At 45.0% G+C, this 24,508-nt stretch overlaps 1 protein-coding gene across 5 annotated transcripts in view; it reads left to right on the top strand.

The window, feature by feature from the left end:
• Window positions 1-24,508, top strand: part of SLC16A5 (solute carrier family 16 member 5) — a 134,634-nt gene that overhangs the window by 95,639 nt on the left and 14,487 nt on the right. For all 5 annotated transcript variants that reach the window (XM_082272356.1, XM_082272358.1, XM_082272357.1 and 2 more), the window contains one exon: window positions 16,169-16,312. In XM_082272356.1, the coding sequence (XP_082128482.1) occupies window positions 16,169-16,312 (144 nt within the window). The remainder of the gene's footprint in view (window positions 1-16,168; window positions 16,313-24,508) is intronic.

Below are 24,508 nucleotides of genomic sequence, written 5' to 3'. Positions count from 1 at the left end.
TACTGCCGTGATAAGGCATCAGCCCTGATGTTCTTGGAACCGGGTAGGTAGGAGACCACGTAATTGAAACGTGACAAGAACAGAGCCCATCTGGCCTGACGAGGTGTCAATCTCTTGGCCTCAGAGAGGTAGGTCAGATTCTTGTGGTCCGTCAGGATGAGGACCGTAACCACCGAACCCTCGAGCAAGTGCCTCCATTCTTTAAGGGCCTGCACGATGGCCAATAACTCCCTGTCACCAATCTGGTAGTTGCACTCCGCGGAAGACAGTTTCCGGGAGTAAAACCCACAAGGAAGCAGAGGACCCTCTGGTGTTCTACGCTGAGACAGAAGGGCGCCTACTCCCGTCTCAGACGCGTCCACCTCGAGGACAAAGGGCAACCCAGGGTTGGGATGCGACAGAATCGGAGCCGACACAAAGGCGGACTTTAGAGCCTCAAAAGCTCGGATGGCCTCGGGCGGCCAGACCTGGGAATTACTGCCCTTCCTGGTCAGATCCGTGAGAGGCTTGGCTAGCATGGAAAAGTCCCTGATGAACTTCCGATAATAATTGGCGAAGCCCAAAAAGCGCTGCAGGGAGCGAAGACCACTGGGCTGGGGCCACTGTAAGACAGCCGAGACCTTCTCAGGATCCATGGAGAACCCCTCAGCGGAAATGATGTAACCTAAGAAGGTTACCTGGGATCGGTGAAATTCGCATTTCTCAAGCTTACCGAACAGCTTGTTCTCTCGTAACCGTTGCAACACTCGTTTGACATCCAGAATGTGGGTCTCCATGGACTCAGAATATACCAAGATGTCATCCAGGTAGACCACCACACACTGCTGCAACAGGTCACGGAAAACATCGTTGATGAATTCCTGAAAGACTGCGGGCGCATTGCACAGCCCAAAGGGCATAACCAAGGATTCATAATGACCGGTCCTGGTGTTAAACGCGGTCTTCCACTCATCGCCCGCCTTGATCCTTACGAGGTTATATGCCGCCCTCAGGTCGAGTTTGGTAAAGACCGTGGCCCCTTTAAGGCGATCGAACAGCTCGGAAATCAAGGATATCGGGTAAGCGTTCTTGATCGTGATGCGATTGAGACCCCTGTAATCGATGCAAGGCCTCAACTCACCGCCCTTCTTTTTCACAAAGAAAAATCCAGCCCCTGCCGGGGACGAGGATTTGCGAATGTGTCCACGTGAAAGCGCCTCCCTCACGTACTCCTCCATGGCCTCATTCTCCGCTACCGACAGTGGATAGACTTTGCCACGAGGAGGAACGGCACCAGATTGTAACTCGATGGCACAATCGTATGGGCGGTGCGGAGGTAGGGCAACCGCGCGCACCTTATCGAATACATCCCGATACTCCTCGTATTCAGAGGGCAACAGAGAGTCCGAGGAAGTACACAGCAACTTGACAGGCCCATGGATGCAACTAGCCCCACACTGCGGTGACCACGAGAGGATCTCGGCCGATCTCCAATCGAAAATCGGATTATGCCTCTGGAGCCAGGGGTACCCCAAAACCACCGAGTAGTGTGGAGACGAAATAACCTGGAAGCAGACCGACTCTCTGTGGACGGCACCAATGGCTAACCCCACTGGAAGGGTCTCATGAGTCACGTGTGGCGGCAGAAGGGGTCTGCCGTCTATCGCCTCAAGAGCCAGAGGAGAACCTCGAGCCTGCAGAGGAATGGAATTGGCGGCAGCGAACACACTATCAATGAACAAACCACCAGCACCAGAGTCCACCAACGCCTGGGTCGTCACCGAGCCCCCAACCCAGGAAAGGACAACAGTGATCAGTGGTTTGTCAACACGGGAAACCGGGGACGAGGAGACTCCACCCAAGATCTGCCCCCCGACAGGATCTCAGGTGCGAGCGTTTCCCTGGACGGTTCGGACATGCCAACCGAAAATGCCCACCGAGACCACAGTACATGCATCGGCCCTCGCGTCTCCGGAGTACCCTCTCCCCCTCGGACAGGCGAGCAAACCCCAGCTGCATGGGTTCACCCCCAGACAAGTCATCCCCAGGAGGCGTGGGAGGAGAGGGAGGCACGGGTGGGACAACAAAGGTAGGCGCCAATCTGTTAGGAGGCCTCCGCAGACTCTCCTTAAAGGAAGGTCTCTCCCTGAGTCTGGTGTCAATCAAGATCAGGAAAGAAATAAGAGACTCGAGCTCCACTGGTAGGTCCTTAGCTGCAACCTCATCCTTCAAGGCATCCGAGAGACCATGAGAGAAAGCAGCGACCAGAGCCTCATTATTCCAGCCCACCTCTGCTGCCAGGGTACGAAACTCAATGGCGTATTCAGCTACGGATCGTGAACCCTGTCTGATGGACATAAGGAGCTTCGCAGCAGAGGCAGCACGAGCCGGCACACCGAATACCTTCCGAAGAGAAGCAACAAAACCGGAAAACTCGGCAACCACCGGATTGTTGTTCTCCCATAAAGGGCTGGCCCAGGCCAAGGCCTTGTCCGAGAGCAGCGAGATTAAGAAGCCCACCTTTGATCTCTCAGTAGGAAAGGCATGTGGCAGCAACTCGAAATAAATGCCCACCTGGTTAAGGAAACCTCGGCACTGAGTTGGCTCTCCCCCAAAGCGCTGTGGAAGGGGGGCAGAACCGGACATACCCCGAAACACCGCAGGCGCAACAACAGGTGTCGGGGTAGACTCTGGCGCAACAACCGGAGCGGCAGTAGGAGCGGACCCAGGAGCGACAACCGACCCATCGGCAACGGGAGCGAAATGAACCGTGCGTTCAAGCAGGGTTTGCAACGCCACGGCGAACTGACCCAACAGGTGATCCTGCTGATCAAGTCTGGCAACCAGCGTGGGTAGTGAGGATGGCCCTGCACCGTCAGAATTCGTGGCCTGTGGTACCGTGCGTTCAAGCAGGGTTTGCAACGCCACGGCGAACCGACCCAACAGGTGATCCTGCTGATCAAGTCTGGCAACCAGCGTGGGTAGCGAGGATGGCCCTGTACCGTCAGAATTCATGGCTTGGTCCTAATGTCACGGAACCATGAACCAGACGTACAACAACAGATAAGTGAAAATAAGAAAGCTTTATTGAAAAACAAGCTATAAAGCAAAAGTCCAAACGGATGGCGAAACCGATGCAGAGTCTTTGCGAAGCCAGGGATCAGGAACCAGCAGGGTAGTCAGACGAAGCTAGGATCAGGAACCAGCAGGGTAGTCAGACGAAGCCAGGATCAGGAGCCAGCAGGGTAGTCAGACGAAGCCAGGAACAGGAACCAGAAGTAGCAGCAGTCTTAGTAGCATGTGAACACAGGGGGACCAAGCAGGGAACTGAAGCCACAGACCTCCTATATATATGAGCTAGGTATCCAGCTCCTCCCAGTGGGAAGGAGGAGCCGCAGGGTGGGAGGCTACAAGAAACCCAGAAACCAAGATGGCCGCCAGCACATGTCAAACGAAGGAGAACAGCAAGAAGGTAAGACCATGACAAATACAAAGCCTGCTCGGATTGGCGGAGTCAGAGAGGGGGGCTGATGTTACTCTCTCCAATCCGAGCTGGCTTTGTAGGATATTAGGCTCCACCCCCTATACGCGTTGCATCATCCGTTGACTTCGTCAGTAGGGGTGGAGGCAGCAACGAACCACCTCTCATTATATATGTTGCCGTATGACCTGCATCAAAGCTCCCGCAGGTGATTGGTAATGAAACCAATCACTCCCGCACTACCTACAAAGATGCGGCATCGGGAGGCAATATATCAGCTATTATTACGGGGATACCTATCAGTCCAAGTGATAAAAACAAATACAAAAAAATATATAATTGATAATAAAAACTAAAATAAAACCCAGAGCCCGCATATCAAAATGCCATATCTCGCTGTATATTGTAAGTACACTACTGTATTTTCCGGCGTATAAGACGACTTTTTTAACCTTAAAAACACCCCCCAAAAATAGGAGGGTCGTCTTATATGCAGAGTATAAAAATCTCCAAGGAGGGTACACAGGGTGTAATCTCTCAAAGCGCTGGCTGGATGTGCGGGAATACTGTACCGGTATGTACCCTATTACCCTATGTACCGGTATGTACCCTATTACTCTCCAAGGTAAGTAAGTAGGTGTAATCTCTCAAAGCGCTGGCTGGATGTGCGGGAATACTGTACCGGTATGTACCATAGCTTCGGCTACATACAGTATACTGCGCTGAGCCAATCACGGTGAGCGATGTATTCTATTATTGAATACAAAGCCAGCTTGGATTGCCTGAGTCAGAGAGAGTAACATCAGCCTGCCTCTCACACTCTGCCAATCCGAGCCAGCGCTTTGAGAGATTACACCTACTTACTTACCTTGGAGATTAATAGGGTACACACCGGTACATAGGGTAATAGGGTACATACCGGTCCCCACTCCTTTCCTATAAAAGAGCTGTCACAGCTCAAACAGCTCATTACGCTTGAGGCTTATGAAGAGGCGGGAGCGTCTTTTTTTTTTTTTTTTTTCGGGTGCGGCGGGCGACGTAATTGACGATAGATTTACATCGGGGGGGGGGGGGGGACACTATATATTTTCTTTTAATAAAGGACTTGTCAAAAACTGGCTTTTGTGTTAATTTTTTGTACACTTTTGTGTATTTTTTTGTACCCCATATCTATTCACGTGGGGGGGCAGGATCTGGGGGCCCCTTTTTTTAAAGGGGGCTTCCAGATTCCGATAAGCCCCCCCTGCAGACTCTGACCATCACAGCCCAGGGTTGTCCGGAAGAGGCTGTTGTCCCCATCAACATGGGGACAAGGTGCTTTGCACCCTCCCCATGTTGAGGGCAAGGAGGTTGGTATGGTTCTGGGGCACTCGTTTGTCCCCCCCATCCTGGCCAGCCAGGCTGCTTGCTCGGATAAGGGTCTGGTATGGATTTGGGGGGGGGGGGGAACCCCACGCCGTTTTTTTTTTTTTTTTTAATTTTTGCATGGAGTTCCACTTAAAACCTGTACCAGACCCAAAGGGCCTAGTATGGATTTTGGGGTGGACCCCACGCCATTTTTTTTTTAATTCTCTCATAGGGTTCCCCTTAACCACCTAAATACAGGGCACTTTCACCCCCTTCCTGCCTGGACCAATTTTCAACTTTCAGTGCTTATTGGCATCTATAGGAAATCTTGGTCAGCTTGACATGGCACTGCTCCCTATCTTTAACATTGGCGTTTATGGGAAATCTCGGTCAGCTTGACAAGGCACTGCTCCCTGTCTAACATTGGCACATTAAAGCATTTTCGTCACCTCTACACATAACCCATATAAAGAGTGCAGCATTGTGTAAACATCAATTCCACCACCACCGGAGTAAAAGCAATAATTCTAGCGCCATAGTTTACAGTTAACTCTAAACTAATAACCTGTAAAGTCTTTTAAAACCTCACCTATGAAGAATTTTAAGTACTGTATTTTTTTCCAATTCCACAAGCATGCACAATTTAAGACTTGACATGTTTGCTATATATTTACTCGACGCAACCCCATCTCAAAAATATTCTTGTGTTTGCTTGCACTAAAATCCATTTTAGTGCATTTTTTCCTGAAAATATGCACTTGATAAGTTCATCCGGAAAGAAAAAAAGGAATCAGCTGGTATGGACACGGGGGTTATGATTTTAAGGAGTTGTAAAGACAGGAAGGTTTTTTATCTTAATGCATTCTATGCATTAAGATAAAAAGCCTTGTATCCCCTTTCCTTTTAGGGTATTTCCCCCCCCCCCCTCTACTTTACTTTACTTTTCTGTCCGCCTTGTCCCACCTTCTCTTTTTTTCCCTCCTATTCACCCTCTGTGGCTTATATTACTCTTTTTTTCCTTCTCTCTCTCCCCACCTTCTTCCCTCCTAGGTGGCTTGTAGCATCGGCGGGCCGTGCAACTCCACTCAAATTCAGGTTTTTTTTTTTCATAAATCTTTTTATTGAGTTTAAAACATAACATACATAGAAAAAAAAAAACAGAAAGCATTACAGTCTTCTCAAAAGTCGGAGTCCGTGAAGTTAAACAACATCTGGTGTGTATAATACCTCAAACAGTCGTGTGGGAAAAGAACAAAGAAGAGAAATCATCATATAACAATGCATACAATACAAAAAATTTGGAATAATACAAATTGTACATATTAGAACCTTGGGCTAATCGCCCATGGACCGTAAGATTGGGTAGGCGAGGACCCTAGTCCAGGAGTGTTAATTTCGTAGGTAACCATTTGGTATATAGCTGTTATAATCATATTGGACCACTGGTGGAGCTGTTTGTCTGTTTGCGAGGTATCTTGATATTGACTCATCCCCTCACCCTTGGGCACCCCTAATGGGATCTATACCTGTGCCCATGGGTGAGAGGGAGAGAGTAGGATTGCCCTTGTGGTGGAGAAAAGAAAAGAAAAACAAGAATGGGGGAATAATCACTCACCGCTCACTCCAGTCTATCCAAGGTTGCCAAGATCGCAATATGCGATGCATAGAGTGATTTTTAAGAGACAAGGTACGTTCATATGTATAGTGTGTGCCAGTGAGGTCAATTATTCCTTGTATTGTTGGCGGTAGTTCTTGTTTCCAGGCCTTTGTGATATTGAGCCTGGCTGACAATAATAAGTGTGTCATGGTGTGTCTAATCTGCTTAGGGAACCGTTCAATCCCCAGTGACAAGAGTGCCAATCCAGGGTCTGGTAAGATAGATATGAGTAACCATAGACATGAGTGTGAATGTGGCATTCCAGTATTCTTGTAGTCGTGGGCATTGCCATAATATGTGAAACAGGTTGCCATTGCAACCACGGAGCCTCCAGCATTTGCCATCGTTTTTTGGGTCAAATTTGTGAATTCTGGATGGTGTGAGGTACCAGCGGAGGGAAATTTTTATGGAAAGCTCCCAGGGGTTGGAGCAACTAACTCGAATTCAGTTTAACTGTAATGCTTGCCATTATTGCCTCGCCAATGTATACATGTTACGAAATTGTTGTATTTCTCAGTTATACACACGGTTTTATACTTTTGTACTGTTTTGAAAACTTCAATAAAATATGTTTAAAAAAAAAAAGATAAAAAGCCTTCTGTGTCTAGCAGCCTCCCCAGCACCCCTAATACTTACCTGAGCCCCCTCTCTGTCCAGTGATGTCCATGAGTCCTTTTGCCATCTGGGACTCTCCCTCTTAATTGGCTGAGATACAGCTGGGGCGCCATTGGCTCCCTCAGCTGTCAATTAATGTCAGTGAGCCAGAGAGAGAGAGAGAGCCAGAAAGGGGGCAGGCCCGAAGGGCAGCTCCATGTCTGAATGGACACATGGAGCTGCAGCTCAGCTCGGGTGCCCCCATAGCAAGCCGCTTGTTGTGGGGGCACTTGATAGGAGGGAGGGCCAGGAGCAGCAATAAGGGACCCGAGAAGAGGAGAATCCAGGCTGCTCTGTGCAAAACCAACTGCACAGAGGAGGCTAGTATAACATGTTTGTTATTTTTTATTTTATTTTTTTTTAAACTAGACTTTACAATCACTTTAACAACTATATAGTTACAAGAACTTGGTCAAATTCAGGAGCTGGTTAGGCCAAGTTTTTTAGATATACAGTTTTTAAATCACAGCCCCAAGCACATTTTCATTATGCACCTTAAAGGAAAATCCTGAAAAAAGAAAACACATGCAGCCACCACATCTGCGGAGTTGTGAGCTGCAATACATTACATTTTTGCTTTAGGTGTTAGATACACTTTTTTATACCTGTGGTGCCTAAAAATATATGAAAAAAACCCTTTGAAATTACACTTGATGTAGAAGTAGTGTTGGCAGCGGACTTAGAGAACATTGGAATGTATACTGCAGGTGCTGGAGCACTTTGTTCTTTTACAGACCTTTGCAGCCTGAGAACAATAGAATGCATTCACCGACATAAGCCGTGTACACAGTGTCAGCATTTCAACATATCAAGTTATTCCATGGTCATGGAAACATTTAAATGTGTTTGTGACACTTATAAAATTATTTGCATTTTACTATTTATATTTAAAGTGGATGTAAACCCTAACAATGAACTTCTCCTATTTGCTCCTATTTGTTCCATTAACCACTTTACCACCGGAGGATTTTGCTGTCTTACATCCAGGCCACTTTTTGAGATTGGGCGCTGTGCGACTTTAACTGACAATTGCGCGGTCGTGCGATGCCGTACCCAAACAAAATTTACGTCCTTTTTTTCCCACAAATAGAGCTTTCTTTTGGTGGTATTTGATCACCTGTGCGACAGATCGTATGTTCAGCTATGCTGAACCCTGCAATCTGTCACTGTTTGTCACTTAGGAGATCTGCCCGCTCTGTTTACACAAGCGGGCGGATCTCCAAACTCGATTCCCCGACGATCGGGGAAGAGCAGCGGCGATCGCCACCGCTCCTCCCCTGGCCCGACTCCCGTTGTGACTGAAAACAGCGGGAGCGCGCCTCTGGCGGCACGCGAGCGCCGCCTACAGGGGGAGGAGTCCAGCGACGTAGGTCCATGTCGCTGGACGGAATCGAGCCACTTTGCCGCAGTACAGTCAACGTGACTGGTCGGCAAGTGGTTAAAGAAACCACTGAAAGGGTTTGGTTACTGTTATCTGTTTGAAAAGTAAAAAAAAATATCTGTTGATCCTGCCAGAAATCTTGTGGGCTAATAACTTCCTGTGCTCTTTGTGCCAACCATTATCAGTTCTATTGTTCTTTGTTAGCTCTGATATATGGGGTTGATTATTGTTTAAGGAAAGCAGTGCCCGCATCCCTAGTAACTCAAATGTATGGACAGAACCCCCTCGGACGGGATTTTTAAGGGCGTGAATATCAAGGTGATTTAAATTTAAACAATATACTTTATTAACATGTATATAAAAAACAAGGCATTTTCATACACAAATATATCAGTGCGGTTCATACACAGTAAAACCTTGGATTGAGAGTAAATTGGTTTAAGAGCGTTTTGCAAGACAAGCAATGTCTTAATATACAAGAAGCGTCATGTCACAGCTGAGTGTAAAAGAGAAGACAGGCGCCTCTAAGTGTAGCAATATAGTTACATTTAATGAAGGTATAAAATGTAGCAACTCACATGGTTGATAATTGAAACAGGAACATCTAAGTATGCAGGCAACTGGAATAAAGCTGTCCACATAGACCGTCCTCCACAGCGCTATCGACGTCATCACTTCTACGCTGCGTTCCACGAGTGCTTCAAACCTTGCTTTCAGATCGCTCTACTGCAGGGTAGTCTTCCTGGTCACGAATGCAGACTGACAGTGGTAAGAGCTGGCAGCAGGGCTTTTATTCAGCTGGAACTTGGTGGAACTCAGTTCCATCACCTCTGGCTCAGGTCCTCTGCTTTCTTCTCGGCACTATTACTTGTAAACACAGAAGTCCGGCTTTTGTGTTTACAAGTGACAGCTTGTGTCAGAGAAACCTTCAGCTGCAGACTGGTCGTCACATGACAAGCACCACATGACTTCCACATGACTTCCTGGCTGCCTATAAAAGCTGAGCAAGTGCTCAGAGGAATTGCTGGTTTGTCTTTCAGCTTCCTGTACCTGAGTTCCTGTTTCCTGTGTGATCGTTTACCTGCTGTGACCCGGATTGACCCTGACCTACTCTGCTCTTCTCCTGGACCCGACCTTGGCTTGTTTTACGGACTTTGCTTTTGCTTACCTGTGTTTGACCCTCTGCCTGCGACCCGGATTTACCTTCAGTCTCCTGTGCCTTGACCTTCTGCTTGTGACCTAGTCTTGTCTCCTATCTCCAGTGCCTTGACCCTCAGCCTGTGACCTGGATTGTCTGCTTACCTGTGTTTGACCCTCAGCCTGCTCCGGACTTTTACTGCTGGATCCTGATCAGTCTCTGTTCCAGCTCTACAGGACCTCCACGCAAGCTCTACCCTGCCTGCTGGTAGCTTGTGCCTCTTTGTGCCATCCACCCTCTGTATCACCTCCAGAGGGGCGGAGTGCGCTTAGTCGCAACAGCGAACCGCTCTCGGCATCTCGGCCTCGGTGAGTACCTCTATTCTGATAGCTTGTCTCCCAAAAGCTCCAACAGATCTGATCTCCTGAGCGGCTCCCACTTGGTGCAGAATGGGGACAAGGGAGATGTAGGTGCCCAGAGTGAGAGCAGATGCTGACACCCCCACTGGATGATCTCTCTGCAAGTTAAAAAGGTGGAGCCACCTACAGTGTGCAGGGAGGTACTAAAGCCAGCTGGGTGCTTCAGCTTAATACAACAATAATAGTAAGACATGTGGAAGATGGTGGAGCTTTTCAGGTGGGGGGGGGATGAGGGGAAGATGGTGGCAGTAGAGGGGGGGTTGCATGCAGAGGTCAAACCTGAAGAGGGGTGACGGTGAGATGTGGATGGAAGATGCAGAGGTTAGCAGCTGTGGAAGAAGACTTAACTGTTCACTCTATATACAATGCACCCCTAAACTCTGAACTCTGTACTTAATGCACTCCTGGTATTTAATGCTCCTTTAAGACCCTCCCACTCTTAGTAAGATTTGACCACCCCAGTATTTGATGCGGTTTGAAGGGTGTGTTGGGGTTCGACGGGGGGTTTTGGGGGGGTCGTGCTTGATTTCCTGCGCCTATTATCTGAGGAAAAAAGCTCTGGCCGGCAGTGAGGAGGATGGTCTATGTGGACAGCTGTACCCCGGATGCCTGCATACTTAGAGGTGCCTGTTTTAATCATCAACCATGTGAGTTGCTAAATGTTGAACCTTCATTAAATGTAACCATATTGCTACACTTAGAGGCACCTTTCTTTTATACTCTGTAGTTCCTGCTGGATTTTGCTTCTAATCCCCTTGTAGAGGCTGCCATCTGTGGATGGACATTTTATGGTTACACAACCTATCACATTGCTATAATCTTTTTATATGGACTGAAACTGAAGGACTTATGACTGAATGGTTGTGGAACGAACCATCTAAATTTTCATTATTTCTATGGGAAAATTTGCTTTGATATAAGAGTGCTTTGGATTACAAGCATGTTTCCGAAACAAATTATGCTCACAATCCAAAATTACTGTATAGTACTATTCATGGGCGTCCGAAGGTAGGGGCAAGGGGGGGAGGGCAAATGCCCCCCCCCCCCTGGAATCTCAACTTCTCCTTTCAAGTGGTTAAGTCACTTTATACAATCCTGTCTGGTCTGTTTAATAATCCTGTGTGCCTGTGCCCCTGTGTCTGTGTTTTAAAATAATAAGCCGTTCTTTACCAGTTTTCAGAGGGCCGAGCGCCGCTCACGTGACCCGCTATATCCTCTCCCTGTTTGATGGCTGCCTGCAGCAGGCGGGGGCAAGGATTCCTCACTGATGTAAGTAGGGAGGGGAGGAGAAGAGAGGCGGCGGGTCACATGAGCGGCGAGTGGCGCCCTGAAAACTTGTAAAAAATGGCTTATTTTTATAAAACACAGACACAGGGGCACATAGGATTATTAAACAGACTGTAGACAGGATATAAAACTTTAAATTAAATTACAGCAGCAGGAGGGGGGGCGGGTACTGACACAGGAGCAGACCGGCAGGGAGAGAGGGGGAGAGAGGACAGGAGGGCTGCGGATGATGGAGGCAGGTAAACTGACCATAGTGTCAGAGCTCAGCAGCCATGCTATACCTTGGTCAGTTTACAGAGGGGAGGACATAGCCAGGCAGGATCAGCCAGGTATTTTAGGTGATAGAAGGGGCCAAATTACACAGCAAAGCACTATGCTGTATAACATGCTTTAAGGGAACAGGATCAATTTTTTTGTAGGTTAACAAATGCTTTAAAAAAATGCTGCTGTTTGCTCTTTAAAAATAAATACTGAAAATAAGTATAATAACTAAGCCCCTTCATGAGATTGTTGAAAAGGGGCGGAGCATGGTGACCATAAAATGATGCCCCCCCCTGAAAAAAGTTCTGCGGACGCCCATGGTACTATTACTGGATTTAAAGAAGTAACCACATTCATCTGTATAAGAACAGAGGTATGGACCCTACCTCATACCTCTGTTCTTATACAAATGAACGTGGTTACGTCTTTAAATCCAGCAATAGTACTATATATAAACTGCACTGATATTTTAGTGCATGTAAATGCCTTGTTTTTTTATATACATGTTATTAAAGTATATTGTTTCCCTCTGTTATGGACCATAGAAGAAGGGTGGGGTTTTATGGTCCCTTCTGTTGTTCTGATACAGAAGGGTGAGTTGGCATTGTCAATTGTGTTACTGGAAGGATCATCAGGTGAAATAAAAAAGAAAAAAGCCTGAAAAAAGAACATTAAAGCATCTACCCCATGCTATGCTGCAATTTATACAATTTTATATATTGTATATATTTATTATATATATTATGTGTGTGTATATATATATATATATATATATATATATATATATATATATATATATATATATATATATACTATATTGTAAAAAGTATTGGGACACCTGCCTTTACCATACATGCACATGAACTTTAATCCAGTCTTAGTCCGTAGGGTAGAATATTGAGTTGGCCCACCCTTTGCAGCTATAACAGCTTCAACTTCTCTAGGATGGCTGTCCACAAGGTTTAGGAGTGTGTCTATGGGAATGTTTGACCATTCTTTCAGAATCGCATTTGTGAGGTTAGGCTCGCAGTCTCCGCTTTAATTCATCCCAAAGGTGTTCTATCAGGTTAAGGTCCAGACTCTGTGCAGGCCATTCAAGTTCCTCCATCCCAAGCTTGCTCATTCATGTCTTTATAGACTGCTGTCTGTTTCAATGGACTTTGCTGCACCCCCTTTCCATTGGAGTTGACTGAGAGAAGCGGGATCCTATGGCTCCTGCTACTATCAATCTACCCAATGAGGAGGGAGACAGCGGCGAAGGTTACTGCTTTAATGCACATCGCTGGATCAGATCAGGGTTCAGGGGGACTGGGGGCTGATTCTGCAGCAGAGAAGGTTTTTTACCTTAATGCAATTAAGAACACATTAAGGTAAAAACAACCTTGAGAACCAGAAATGTTCAAGTTCAAATGTTCAACCTTTAACATGAAAAATGAAAAAATTATATCCTTCTATAATGTGTCCAAAGCACTGTGGGGTTGATTTACTAAAACTGGAGCGTGGAAAATCTGGTGCAACTCTGCATTGAAACCAATCAGCTTCCAGGTTTTATTGTCAAAGCCTAACTGAATGAGCTGAAGCTGATTGGCTACAATGCAGAGCTGCACCATATTCTGAGTCAGTGGCGTATCATCCTTGTGTGCAGGGGCCCTGAGGGGTGGGGGGCCACTATGACCCATACTGCACCCATGGATGATCGTTCCTGGTAGACAGTGGGGGATAACCGTGGGGGGTAAGGACAATTGCAAGCACCAATCTCCCTGTATAGCTATCAATGAAGCAGCTGACAGACGCTTTTTATCCTCACCCCCGCCCCCCGCCCCCGCGGCTGTCAGCTGAAAAGCTATACAGGGAGATCAGTGCTTGCAGCTTGCAACTGTACCGCCGCCGATCATTCCCAACTGTCTCCTGTGTTGTCCTCCTCCATCTCCGATCCCCGTGTTTTCCCCCTCCTGCCCCCCCTGTCCTACTCTCTTTCTCTGTCTAAAAGGGGAGATATAAGGGATCTGTTTAGACCCCTGATATCTCACCAAAGCCTCCCAACAGGGCTGAAAAAAATTACAATAAATAATAAAAAAGTAAATTGTAAAAAAATGACAAAAAATTAAATTGTAAAAAAAAAAAAATGACACTCCCCCCCCCCCTGCCCCACCTTACTGACACTGTCCACTCCCTCAACCCCCCCCCCCCCCCCCCAACGAAAAAGAACTGTGAAAAAAAATGAAAAACAAATGAAATTGTAAAAAAAAAAAAAAATAAGTAAATAAAAATAAAATACTACTGACACCATCCACTGCTCTAAGAAAAAGGCACTGTGAAAAACAAAATTGTAAAAAATAATAAAAAAAAATATTAAAAACTACTGTCACTGTCCACTGCCCTACTGACACTGTCCACTACCCGCCCCCTTCAAATCATTGTGAAAAAAGTATTACAAACATACATTGTAAAAAGTGATTCGAAAATAAATATGTAAAAAATAATAACAATTAAACAATTCTTACACTGTCTATTGTCCTACTGACACCACCCACTGGCCCCCAAAAAGCATTTTGAAAATAATAAAAAATAGAATTGTAAAAAAATAATAATAATAATAATAAATCCATAAAACTAAAGAACTACTGACACCGTCTGCTGCCCTACTGACACCATCCTGCAAACACTACTCACCAACATACACACCGCACTCCTCACCTGCACATTCTACACACCACCTTACACTCCGCACTCCTCTATTGCACATACTACCCTCCACCATACACTCTGCACTCCTCCCCTGCACATAACACCCACCTCCATACACTCCACATTCCTCTCCTGCACATACTACCCACCTCCATACATTCCACACTCCTTTCCTACACATACTACCCTCCTCCATACACTCTGCACTCCTCTCCTGCACATACTACCCGCCACCATACACTCCATACTCCTCTTCTGCACATACTACCCTCCACCATACACTCTGCACTCCTCCCCTGCACATAACACCCACCTCCATACACTCCACATTCCTCTCCTGCACATACTACCCACCTCCATACATTCCGCACTCCTTTCCTACACATACTACCCTCCTCCATACACTCTGCACTCCTCTCCTGCACATACTACCCGCCACCATACTCTCCATACTCCTCTTCTGCACATACTACTCTCCTCCATACACTCCGCACTCCTGCACATACTACCCACCGCTGTACACTCTTCACTTCTCTCCAGGAAATACTACCCACCTCCATACACTCTGCACTCCTCTCCTGCACATACAAACTGCCACCCTACACTCCATACTCCTCTTCTGCACATACTACCCACCACCATAACCTCTGTACTCCTCTCCTGCACATACTACCTACCAACTTACATCCTGCACTCCTCTCCTGTACATACTGTCTTCCTCCATACACTCCACTCATGGAACTCATCCTCAGCGGAGTGGATGCTGATCGCCATACTGTGGAGACTGGTTTGGGCAGGATTCGGTTGACTGACATAAATATATTTGCCCATTCATTGAGTAAAAAGTCAAAGCTTACTTATACTGTATCAGTGTGTTTTTAAAGGTATATACACGATGTCAGAACCTAGAGAACCTAGAGTGTCAGGTGGGCTGGACGGTTCACAGGGTCATAGTAGTGCTGAGGAACACCCAACAACCAGCAACTGTCAAGGGGGTAGTGCTACATAAGTGTTAATAGGATCACATCAACCTAGTGTATGTCCATCACCAAAAATTAAAAATTCATGCATTAAAAAAAAACGCCACCTCAATAGAAGAAATGCAAGCTTGACAGCTGCAAATGACCCAAACGGCTCAAAAGGGACAATCAGACTGAAGATTATCTGAAATGGCTCTAGATATTCTCGACAAGAAGCAAAAATCCCTAAGGGGGTCCTCCGCATAGCATCATCCCACAGGCATTCATATAAAAACATGGGAACAGACACTCTTCTGCAAGCGTGCCCCACTAGCACAGCCCACACTTCTATTCTTAATAAGGCTACTCTCTCTATCGCTCAAGGGTGCACAATGATATCACTCCACAGCTTTCCCTAGAGACCTAAACCCTAAAACCTAGAAGTTGATTGGTTACTATGCACAGCTGCACCAGATTCTGTGTGCACCCGTTTTAGTAAATCTCCCCCTATGTGCATCTTTTTTCCTGCAGTCTTTAGGCCGGTAAGTAAGTAAAGGTAGGTATTGCAGCAAAAGTTTTTTTTTTTTAATTTATACAGATGCAAGGCAGCAATTTAAAGGAAGAAAATCCTGGAGTTTCACTTTATTTTTGATTTCCATTAGAGATGCGCAAGTCTTCTATATATTACATATTAAATTATTAGAGATATGTACCTTCAAGGAAAGCTCTGGATCAGTTCACAGAATTTCCCTTGCTTATGCATATACAGTATATGCCATTTATTGTATTGTAATATTTTGAATAATACAAAATAAATGGAATTGAAATGTTCAAGAGATTCTGATCAGAATGTACCAGTGGCTAGAAATTTTTATTTTATGATCTAATTCATTCTTTTTAATATTTCTCATCTACAGGTCCATTATGCAGCGTAATGGTGGAAAGGTTTGGCTGCAGGATAACGGTCATGGTTGGTGGCCTCCTTTGTGGAATTGGATTGGTTGCCAGCTCCTTCTCTCAGAACATGATACACTTGTACCTAAGCGCAGGGATTGTTGGAGGTAAGGAGATGCTTGAACTTTATACCTTTCTTGAAAAGTCTCAAACCTTTGAGTACCAGAAACACAAGCATAGCCCTTGTAGAAGCCTGCCAGTGAATGGGTTACCAATTGTTTCTGTCCATGCTTGATCTAAGAGCTGACTAGGCTAGGCAATAAATACAGTCCTTGATAACAGACAGACTTTGAAAATAGTCAGTAATCATCTATGGTGGTCTGTTTAACAGTCTATAGTCCAGGGGTCCTCAAACTGCGGCCCGCCAGGGTCCTGAACCCGCCCTGCCGACGGGGATGTATCATTCATGTTTCTTTTTTTTTCATGAATCAACTAATTAGAGCCAGAGGCTCTAATAGGCTTCAGAAAATGGTGGACCCGGGGTGGACCCCAGAGTACTGCGCCCTAGCCCACCCATTTGTGTGACAATAGCGAATGAAAATTCGCTATTGTCACACGGATCCTCCTCCTCCTGGCCAATCAGGAAGCGGGTCCGAGACCCACATCCTGATTGGCCGAAAGGCGAGCTCATGCCATTGGCCGAGGAGGAGGCGGGAGGACTCGAGGAGACACGGGGGACTGAGGAGAAGCCGCCGCTGCAGGTAAGTGTACTGACTGGTATCTCTGCATTGAAGGGGGCACGCTGATCTCTGCATTGAAGGGGGCATGATAGTCTCTGCATTGAAAGGGGGCACACTGGTCTCTCTGCATTGAAAGGGGGCACGCTGGTCTCTCTGCATTGAAAGGGAGCACGCTGGTCTCCCTGCATTGAAAGGGGGCACGCTGGTCTCTCTGCATTGAAAGGGGGCACGCTGTGGTCTCTCTGCATTGAAAGGGGGCACACTGTGGTATCTCTGCATTGCAAAGGGGACACGCTGTGGTCTCTCTGCATTGAAAGGGGGCACGCTGTGGTCTCTCTGCATTTAAAGGGGGCACGCTGTGGTCTCTCTGCATTGAAAAGGGGGCACACTATACCTTGATTACTAAAGGCCCCTTTCACACTTTTGTGACCTCAAAGTCACGCAATTTTTTACAGCGTTTTTTGCCACAAAGCAATGCCTATTACATTTTTCTGTCTGCGCCCCCCAAAATTTTTTGAGCACCAGCCGCCACTATATAAATAAAACAATAAAAAATATGCGCATTGGAATTCGTTCATTTTTTTTTTCACATTATAGTCCGGCCCCCAACAGTGTCTGAGGGACCGTGAACTGGCCCCCTGTTTAAACGGTTTGAGGACCCCTGGTCTATACTGTGCTCGACAACAGACCATGCTGTGCTTGATGAAAATACATATAATTTTCTGGAGCTAGCTGTACAGTGCATGATAACAGTCCATGCTAACAGTTCATAATACCTCAATACTCATCCATGCTTTTCCAGTTAACAGTACATACAATTCTTGAAGTATGGCCATGCCCAGGAACAAAAATGTAATATAATGCAATCTTTAGATGCAATGGCTGCATTCGTTTTCAGACTAACAACATTCACCTCATGTGAAAAAAAGGAGTCTCATCTTTCCTCTGTGAACTACCAATCCCCCCCACCAATAGAGAAGAACAAATTTAACCTGGGTGACAACCATGACTCCTTTAGTAGAAGCATGGGAGAAGTGAGCGTAGCCACGCAAATATAGAACGTGTGTTATTCACAGGATTATCCAGCAAAAATTAAAGAACAAATCTTGAAAAAAGAAAACCAGGGTAGCCACCTTATTTAAGGACTGGTAAACTGAAATATATTACACTTTTGCTTTTAGGTTTAGATATGCATTAAAGAGGTCCTGTCACCAGGTTACACTTATTATTATTATACAGGATTTATATAGCGTCAACATTTTTTACAAAACACTACCATTTAAAGGGAGATGGCATACTATCAATACGATTCAATACAAGAGGGTTAGAAGGACCCTGCTCACAAGAGCTTACAAACTAAAAGGGAGGAGCAGGCAGGGCCATCTTACTGAATGGGCATGCTGGGCAGTTGCCCGGGGGCCCCACTCTCCCGCGGGGCCCCACCTGCCCAGCGATCCAGCCAAGCATTAGTCCCGATTCCCATGTGCATCCCGTCGCCAAACTTAGCACCACTTGGGCCGTGGAGGGGGAGCCCACAACTGAAGGAATGCCTGTCCGCCTCCACGGGAACAGGCACACACAGGACAGTCGAGTCTGACTCCGATCCATGTGTGTGTTCACCGGACCCAGCCGGACCCAGCCGCCGAACTTGGAAGCTGTCATTAGCCTGGCACTGCTGTACCAATAAATATTGCCTTATCGATAATTTGCATCTTTATTCTCGTGGATGATTGTGTAGGCAGGGCCCCAGTGCACTGCATTGCCCGGGGCCCTTTAATGCTCTTAAGATGGCACTGGGGGCAGGTGGTACAAAAGGTAATAACTCGTAGAGAAAATAACAGTTTGGTTTTAAGCTGGAGGCAGTTTATGCTTCCCTGAACAGATGGGTTTTCAGGGATCACCTAAAGGCGTACAAAGTAGAAGATAGTTGGACAGATTGGGGTAGGGAGTTCAAGAAGATGGCTCTGGAGAAGTTCTTGAGGTGAGCATGGGATCTGGCGATGAGGGGGCTAGAAACCACTTTTAACTTGAATGAATACTGTAAAAATAATTGCTTCTCGTACAATGGACACATTTCTGATTTCTTTATTGGTTGGTATCCATGTTCCACACAGTGTATGTAGCCTCATGTAGCCAAATAACAATACGAAAAAGATATGTCGTGGGTAGACACGTGTGTCCACCCTCTGTGGCAGTGCCTATCTACAGAGACTGTAACCAGGTTTTAAAAAAATCACGTTAAAAAGTTGATTTAGTGTAAATACTTAATTAAAGAGCTACACCCATCACCAAAATAAAAGACAACGTTAACCTTTATTTATCCTAGCACACACTGTCTACAAGCATGCAGACATAAACTACTGTATGGACTACAACTTACAGTGCATATAGTGACATACTGCATAAATAACTCCCAGCGGGTTGCCCATTGGAAAGTACCAGCCTGTGTCTGTTTTCCATTATGGGACTACTTGATGGCCCACTCTGCCCATATTGTGTAAAATATATATTTGCCAGGTGCATAGGAGACATTTTCATCTACATAGCCATCTATCCAGATTGTTATCTATAAGTCAACAGGGCAATACTGCAGTGATTGAGTTTGCATGCTCTTTGTTCTTTGCTTGCCATAGCGAAACACAACGCCTGTAAGATAGAAGACAGCGTACACAAATAATGGCAACAGTTATGAGCACAATATCACCTGAGTGACGCCATTTGTCTTCAACACATTAACTGTATTTTTTCATCCCTGATTTTGGCTAGTCATTATTGCTATTATTAGCTATTCCCGAGAGGTGATACACATTATGCAGTGTTGATGAGTCAATGGTTAAGGAGGTTACTCTTATTCTGACTCATTCATCCGTCTGGTGTGCTTACCAATTGCCATCTATGGAGGGGGGATTTTTGCTGTGGGGAGACAACGCTGTCTTTTATTTTGGTGATGGATGTAGCTATTTAATTAAGTATTTACACTAAATTAACTTTTTAACGTGATTATCAATAAAGTTTAATTTTTTTTAATTAACCTGGTTTATTCTGTTACAGCCTCTGTAGGTAGCCACTGCCACTGGGGTGGACACACTTGTCAATGTCTACCCACCAACATATCTTTTTCGTTCTAGCAATCCAACACTTCTGAGATGAATCTCAGGAATTGGTGACAGCCCCCTTCCTTTAACACCTATACCTTATTTTATGTTTGTGAATTAAACATTCACAAACCTAGAACCTTACGTAAAATGACAATAAATTATATTTTTCTCAGTGAATACTTATCTAGATTAAATTGATACCTTATTCTCTGGACGTTTAGTTCTAATGATATGATCTTTAGTTCCGAGGCTGCAGGTTTTTCAGGTTTGTGCACACCTTATTTACTATGCTATAAATGCTGCCCTCCTACCCACTTCTGGCTTAGGACACCAATGAGAGTATTGTTATTGTTTGAAACATGTTTCGCCAGATGGAATGTGTGTGTTTAATGTGTTTTTTACATCTATAGACTTACAGTAAATTCTTCTTCTCCAATAATGTTTTTAGAGCTTTTTAAATAATAATCCTACCAAAGCTATTAACGATGGTTGAACCAAATTACTTCAAAACCAGGTGTTTACACATTTTTATTGAGCTCATCCTTTCTAATTAAGTATTTTTGTGATGATGAATAATACATCTTTGACAAACAGAGCTTGTGCTCTATTTAGATATTGCAACCACAATGATTGCATGCAGACTATTTTCCAACTGGTGATGTTGGCATTCCATGCACCTATCGGGCAATGGAACAAGGCACAGAGTGGAGGCAATCGGTCAGTAAATTCTATAACAAAGTCACCCATACATTGTAAACTGGAAACAATCCTTCCTGTATGACGCACTCTTAAAGGGTAACTCAATTTTTGTGGAAAAAAAAAATATAGCTCTATATATATATATATATATATATATATATATATATATATATATATATATATATATATATATATATATATATATATATATATATATATATATATATATAACATCATATTCTAATATGTAACTCTGTAACATGTTCTAATATGTATATCTAACAGTTAACCCATGCAGTGCGGGCAACACAAGACATGTTGTAATTTAAAGCTAAACTCCAGGAAAAGAATTTTGTTCGCAATCTTGAAAATGGACTGTTCCTGATGCAATTTGCCCCCCAGAAACGCCATTTCCTGACTGTGTGATTGGCTCACTGTTTTTCTCAGACATCTGCATTAAGATGCAGGTCAAATTTTAGGAATACCCTGCAATAGGAATTCACGTTTTTCTTGAGATACTCTCAAATGGTTAAATACTTACAACGGGATGCCGACCCTGCCATTTAGTCTGCAAAGTGCATGGTTATAAACAAACAGCTATTTCTTCAGAGTATTAAAAGGTTGAAATCAGATACAAAGTGTGTTAAAACTCCTGCGAAGGAACATTGATCAGCCAGAAGGGATTGTTTTTTCCTCACCAAAAGTGGGTGATCCTGGCAGCAGGGCCGGGATGAGGGGTGGGACAAGAGACAGTTGCCCTTGGCACAGTGAAACAAAGGGGCAAAAAATGGATGCAGGGCGGTACACCCATTCTACGGCATATATTAATAGTGGGGGAGAGGGGCGCAATTCTGCATCCTCGCCCAGGGCGCTGGGTGACCCTGTCCCAGTACTGCTGGCAGTCTACTTTATGTTGCCCATTTTCCTCTTCTTTTCTATAAATACTTTTGGCAGGTTCAGACTTTTGAGTAGCGTTGCCTGACATGAGCAATGAGAACAACAGGATGGCATACAAAGATGCGGGCAAGCCTGCAGACCCCTAGTTAGCTTGTGACTTGACCTGCTGACATGCCCATCTTTCATACAGCCCTGTTGGGAGTAAATATATGCAGAGTGCTCTATCCCCAACTACAGCATAGGAATGCTGGAAATAGAACTATCTCCATGGAGCTAAAAAGCTTCTTGTGGCATTGGCTGAAGCTGATGAACAGAATAACAGGAGAATGAAGGAAAGGTGAGTAGATGCTGCTAGAAAGAGAGGATTAAAGAAAATCTGTTGCACTGACCTGCATGGGCAAAGCACAGGTTAACTTTACCCACTTCAGCCCGGGAAGGTTTTACCCCCTTCATGATCAGGCCATGTTTTGCAGTTCGGCACTGCGTTCATTTAACTGACAATTGCGCGGTCATGCAATGCTGTACCCAAGTAAAATGTACGTCCTTTTTTTCCCCACAAATGGAGCTTTCTTTTGGTGGTATTTGATCACCTCTGCAGTTTTTATTTTTTTGCGATATAAACAAAAAATGACCGACAATTTTGAAAAAACAACATTTCTTACTTTCTGCTATAAAACATACCCAATAACAAAATGTAAAAAAACAAATTTCTTCATCCATATAGACCAATATGTATTCTGCTACATATTTTTGTTAAAAAAATCCCAATAAGCGTAACTTGATTAGTTTGCGCAAAAGTTATAGCATCTACAATCTATGGGATATTTTTATGGAATTTTTACTGATTTGTTTTTTATTAGTAATGGCAGCGATCAACAACTTATAGTGGGACTGTGACATTGCGCCGGACAAATTGGACACTGTGTGACAGTTTTTACTCTTTTTTGGGGACCAGCGACACTAATATAGTGATCAGTGCCAAATAATATGCACTGTAATTGTACTAATGACACTGGCAGGGAAGGGGTTAACATTAGGGGCAAACAAAGGGTTAAATATGTTCCCTGGGAGTGCTTTCTATCTGTGTAAGGGGGGGTGCTCGCACTGTAAGAAGACGGAGACCCGTGTTCTTGCTTTGCAGAAACACAAGCTCTCTGTCTTCTCCTGTCACAGAACAGCTACTGTATATGCCTTTTTTACATAGGCAGACTGTCGTTCGGGAACGATGGGCGGGTCCCAGCGGTCATCAGATCCACTTGACCTGCTGATTGCCTCCCGCTGTGTCCAATCACAGGGGGAGCGGGTCCCCGGCAGCGCACGTGCGCACCCCAGTCCCTGCTTTTGAAATGATGTACAGGTACATGATTTCGCGCCAAAGGGCCGCCCTGCCGCAGTATGTGTACATGGGGTGGTCCTTAAGCAGTTAAGTAAGAATCTGAATTCTTTTGTCTTGTTGTGTAGGCATGCCTTGACCCTTAATTTAGCTTTACTTATGTTCCCTGTGCCTAACTCATCCTAAGTGTCAGAGGTGACCTGAAGCCTGATATTTACTGCCATCTTAACCACTTGTCGACTGCCGCCCGAATATATACGGCGGCGGTCAGCCCCTCCCAGGCAAAGTGACGTACCGGTACGTCACTAGCCTGGGAGCGAATAGGGGGAAAGCGTGCGCCGCCGGAGGCGCGCTCCTGCCCCCGCTCGTACCCGAAGAAGCCGGCGCGTGTGACTCGCGATCGTCGGGTAGAGAGGGAGAAAGGCAGGCGGCTAATGTAAACAAAGCCGCCTGTCATTCTCCCCTGTGTAAAACCCCTTCCCTCCCAGTGTCATTTTTACAGTAACAGTGCATATGTATAGCACTGATTACTGTAGTAATGTCACTGGTACCCCCAAAAGTGTCAAAAATGTCAGTCAAGGGTCCGATCTGTCTGCCACAATGTCGCAGTACCGCAAAAAAAAACGCAGATCGCCGCCATTACTCGTTAATAAAAAAAACAAAAATTACAAAAATCTTTCCCTTAGTAAACGCAATAACATTTGCGCAAACCAATCAAAATACGCTTATTGTGATTTTTTTTTTAGGTAGCAGAAAACAAATTGGCCAAAAATTTAAAAAAAAAATTATTTTTACATTTTTTTTTGGGGGGGGGGGGGTTTCATATAAAAAAATTGAAAAATATTGTTATTTTTGCAAAATTGTCGCTCTTTTTTTGTTTATAGTGCATGATCAAAAAATCTCACAGGTGATCAAATACCACCAAAAGAAAGCTCTGTTTGTGGGAAAAAAAGGATGTCAAATTAATTTGGGTACAGCATCGCACGACCACGCAATTGTCCGTTAAAGTCACGCAATGCCGAATCGCAAAATACCCCCTGGTCAGGAAGGGGGTAAAATCTTCCGGGGCTTAAGTGATTAAATAACTCAACATACACACTGCTTCTCAGCTCCAGATAATGCATATTGACAAATACGGCTAAAAGTTTGAGGACACTTGACCATCACACCTTCCTATATGATCCAAACTATTAAGCTCAGGTGTTTACGATGAAGGGTACAGTTAATGCTACACCATACAAAGATATTTAGACTATTGTGTGCTTCCAACCTTGTGGCAACAGTTTGAGGAAGGCTGTTTCCTGTTCCAGTATGACTGTGCCCCTGTGCACAAAGCCAGCTCCATAAGGACATTGGGCTTGACTTTGCAAAGTGCAGTTACACTCTGTAAGTGCAGTTGCTCCAGAGCTTAGTAAATTACGTAAACCTTCACTTTGCAAAGAATTCCCAACCACATGCAAGGAAAATAAAAAAACAGCATTTTTTCTTGCACATGATTGGATGATGGAAGTCAGCAGAGCTTCTACTTATTTACTAAGCTCTGGAGCAACTGCACTTGCAGAGTGCACTGTTTATTTTCCTTGAGTAAATCAACCC

This window comes from Pelophylax lessonae, assembly GCF_965119305.1.
Source record: "Pelophylax lessonae genome assembly, chromosome: 11".
In the NCBI taxonomy this organism is placed as follows: Eukaryota; Metazoa; Chordata; class Amphibia; order Anura; family Ranidae; genus Pelophylax; species Pelophylax lessonae.
Note: the sequence above shows the minus strand (reverse complement) of the source record. Positions and strands in the feature narration are given on the sequence as shown.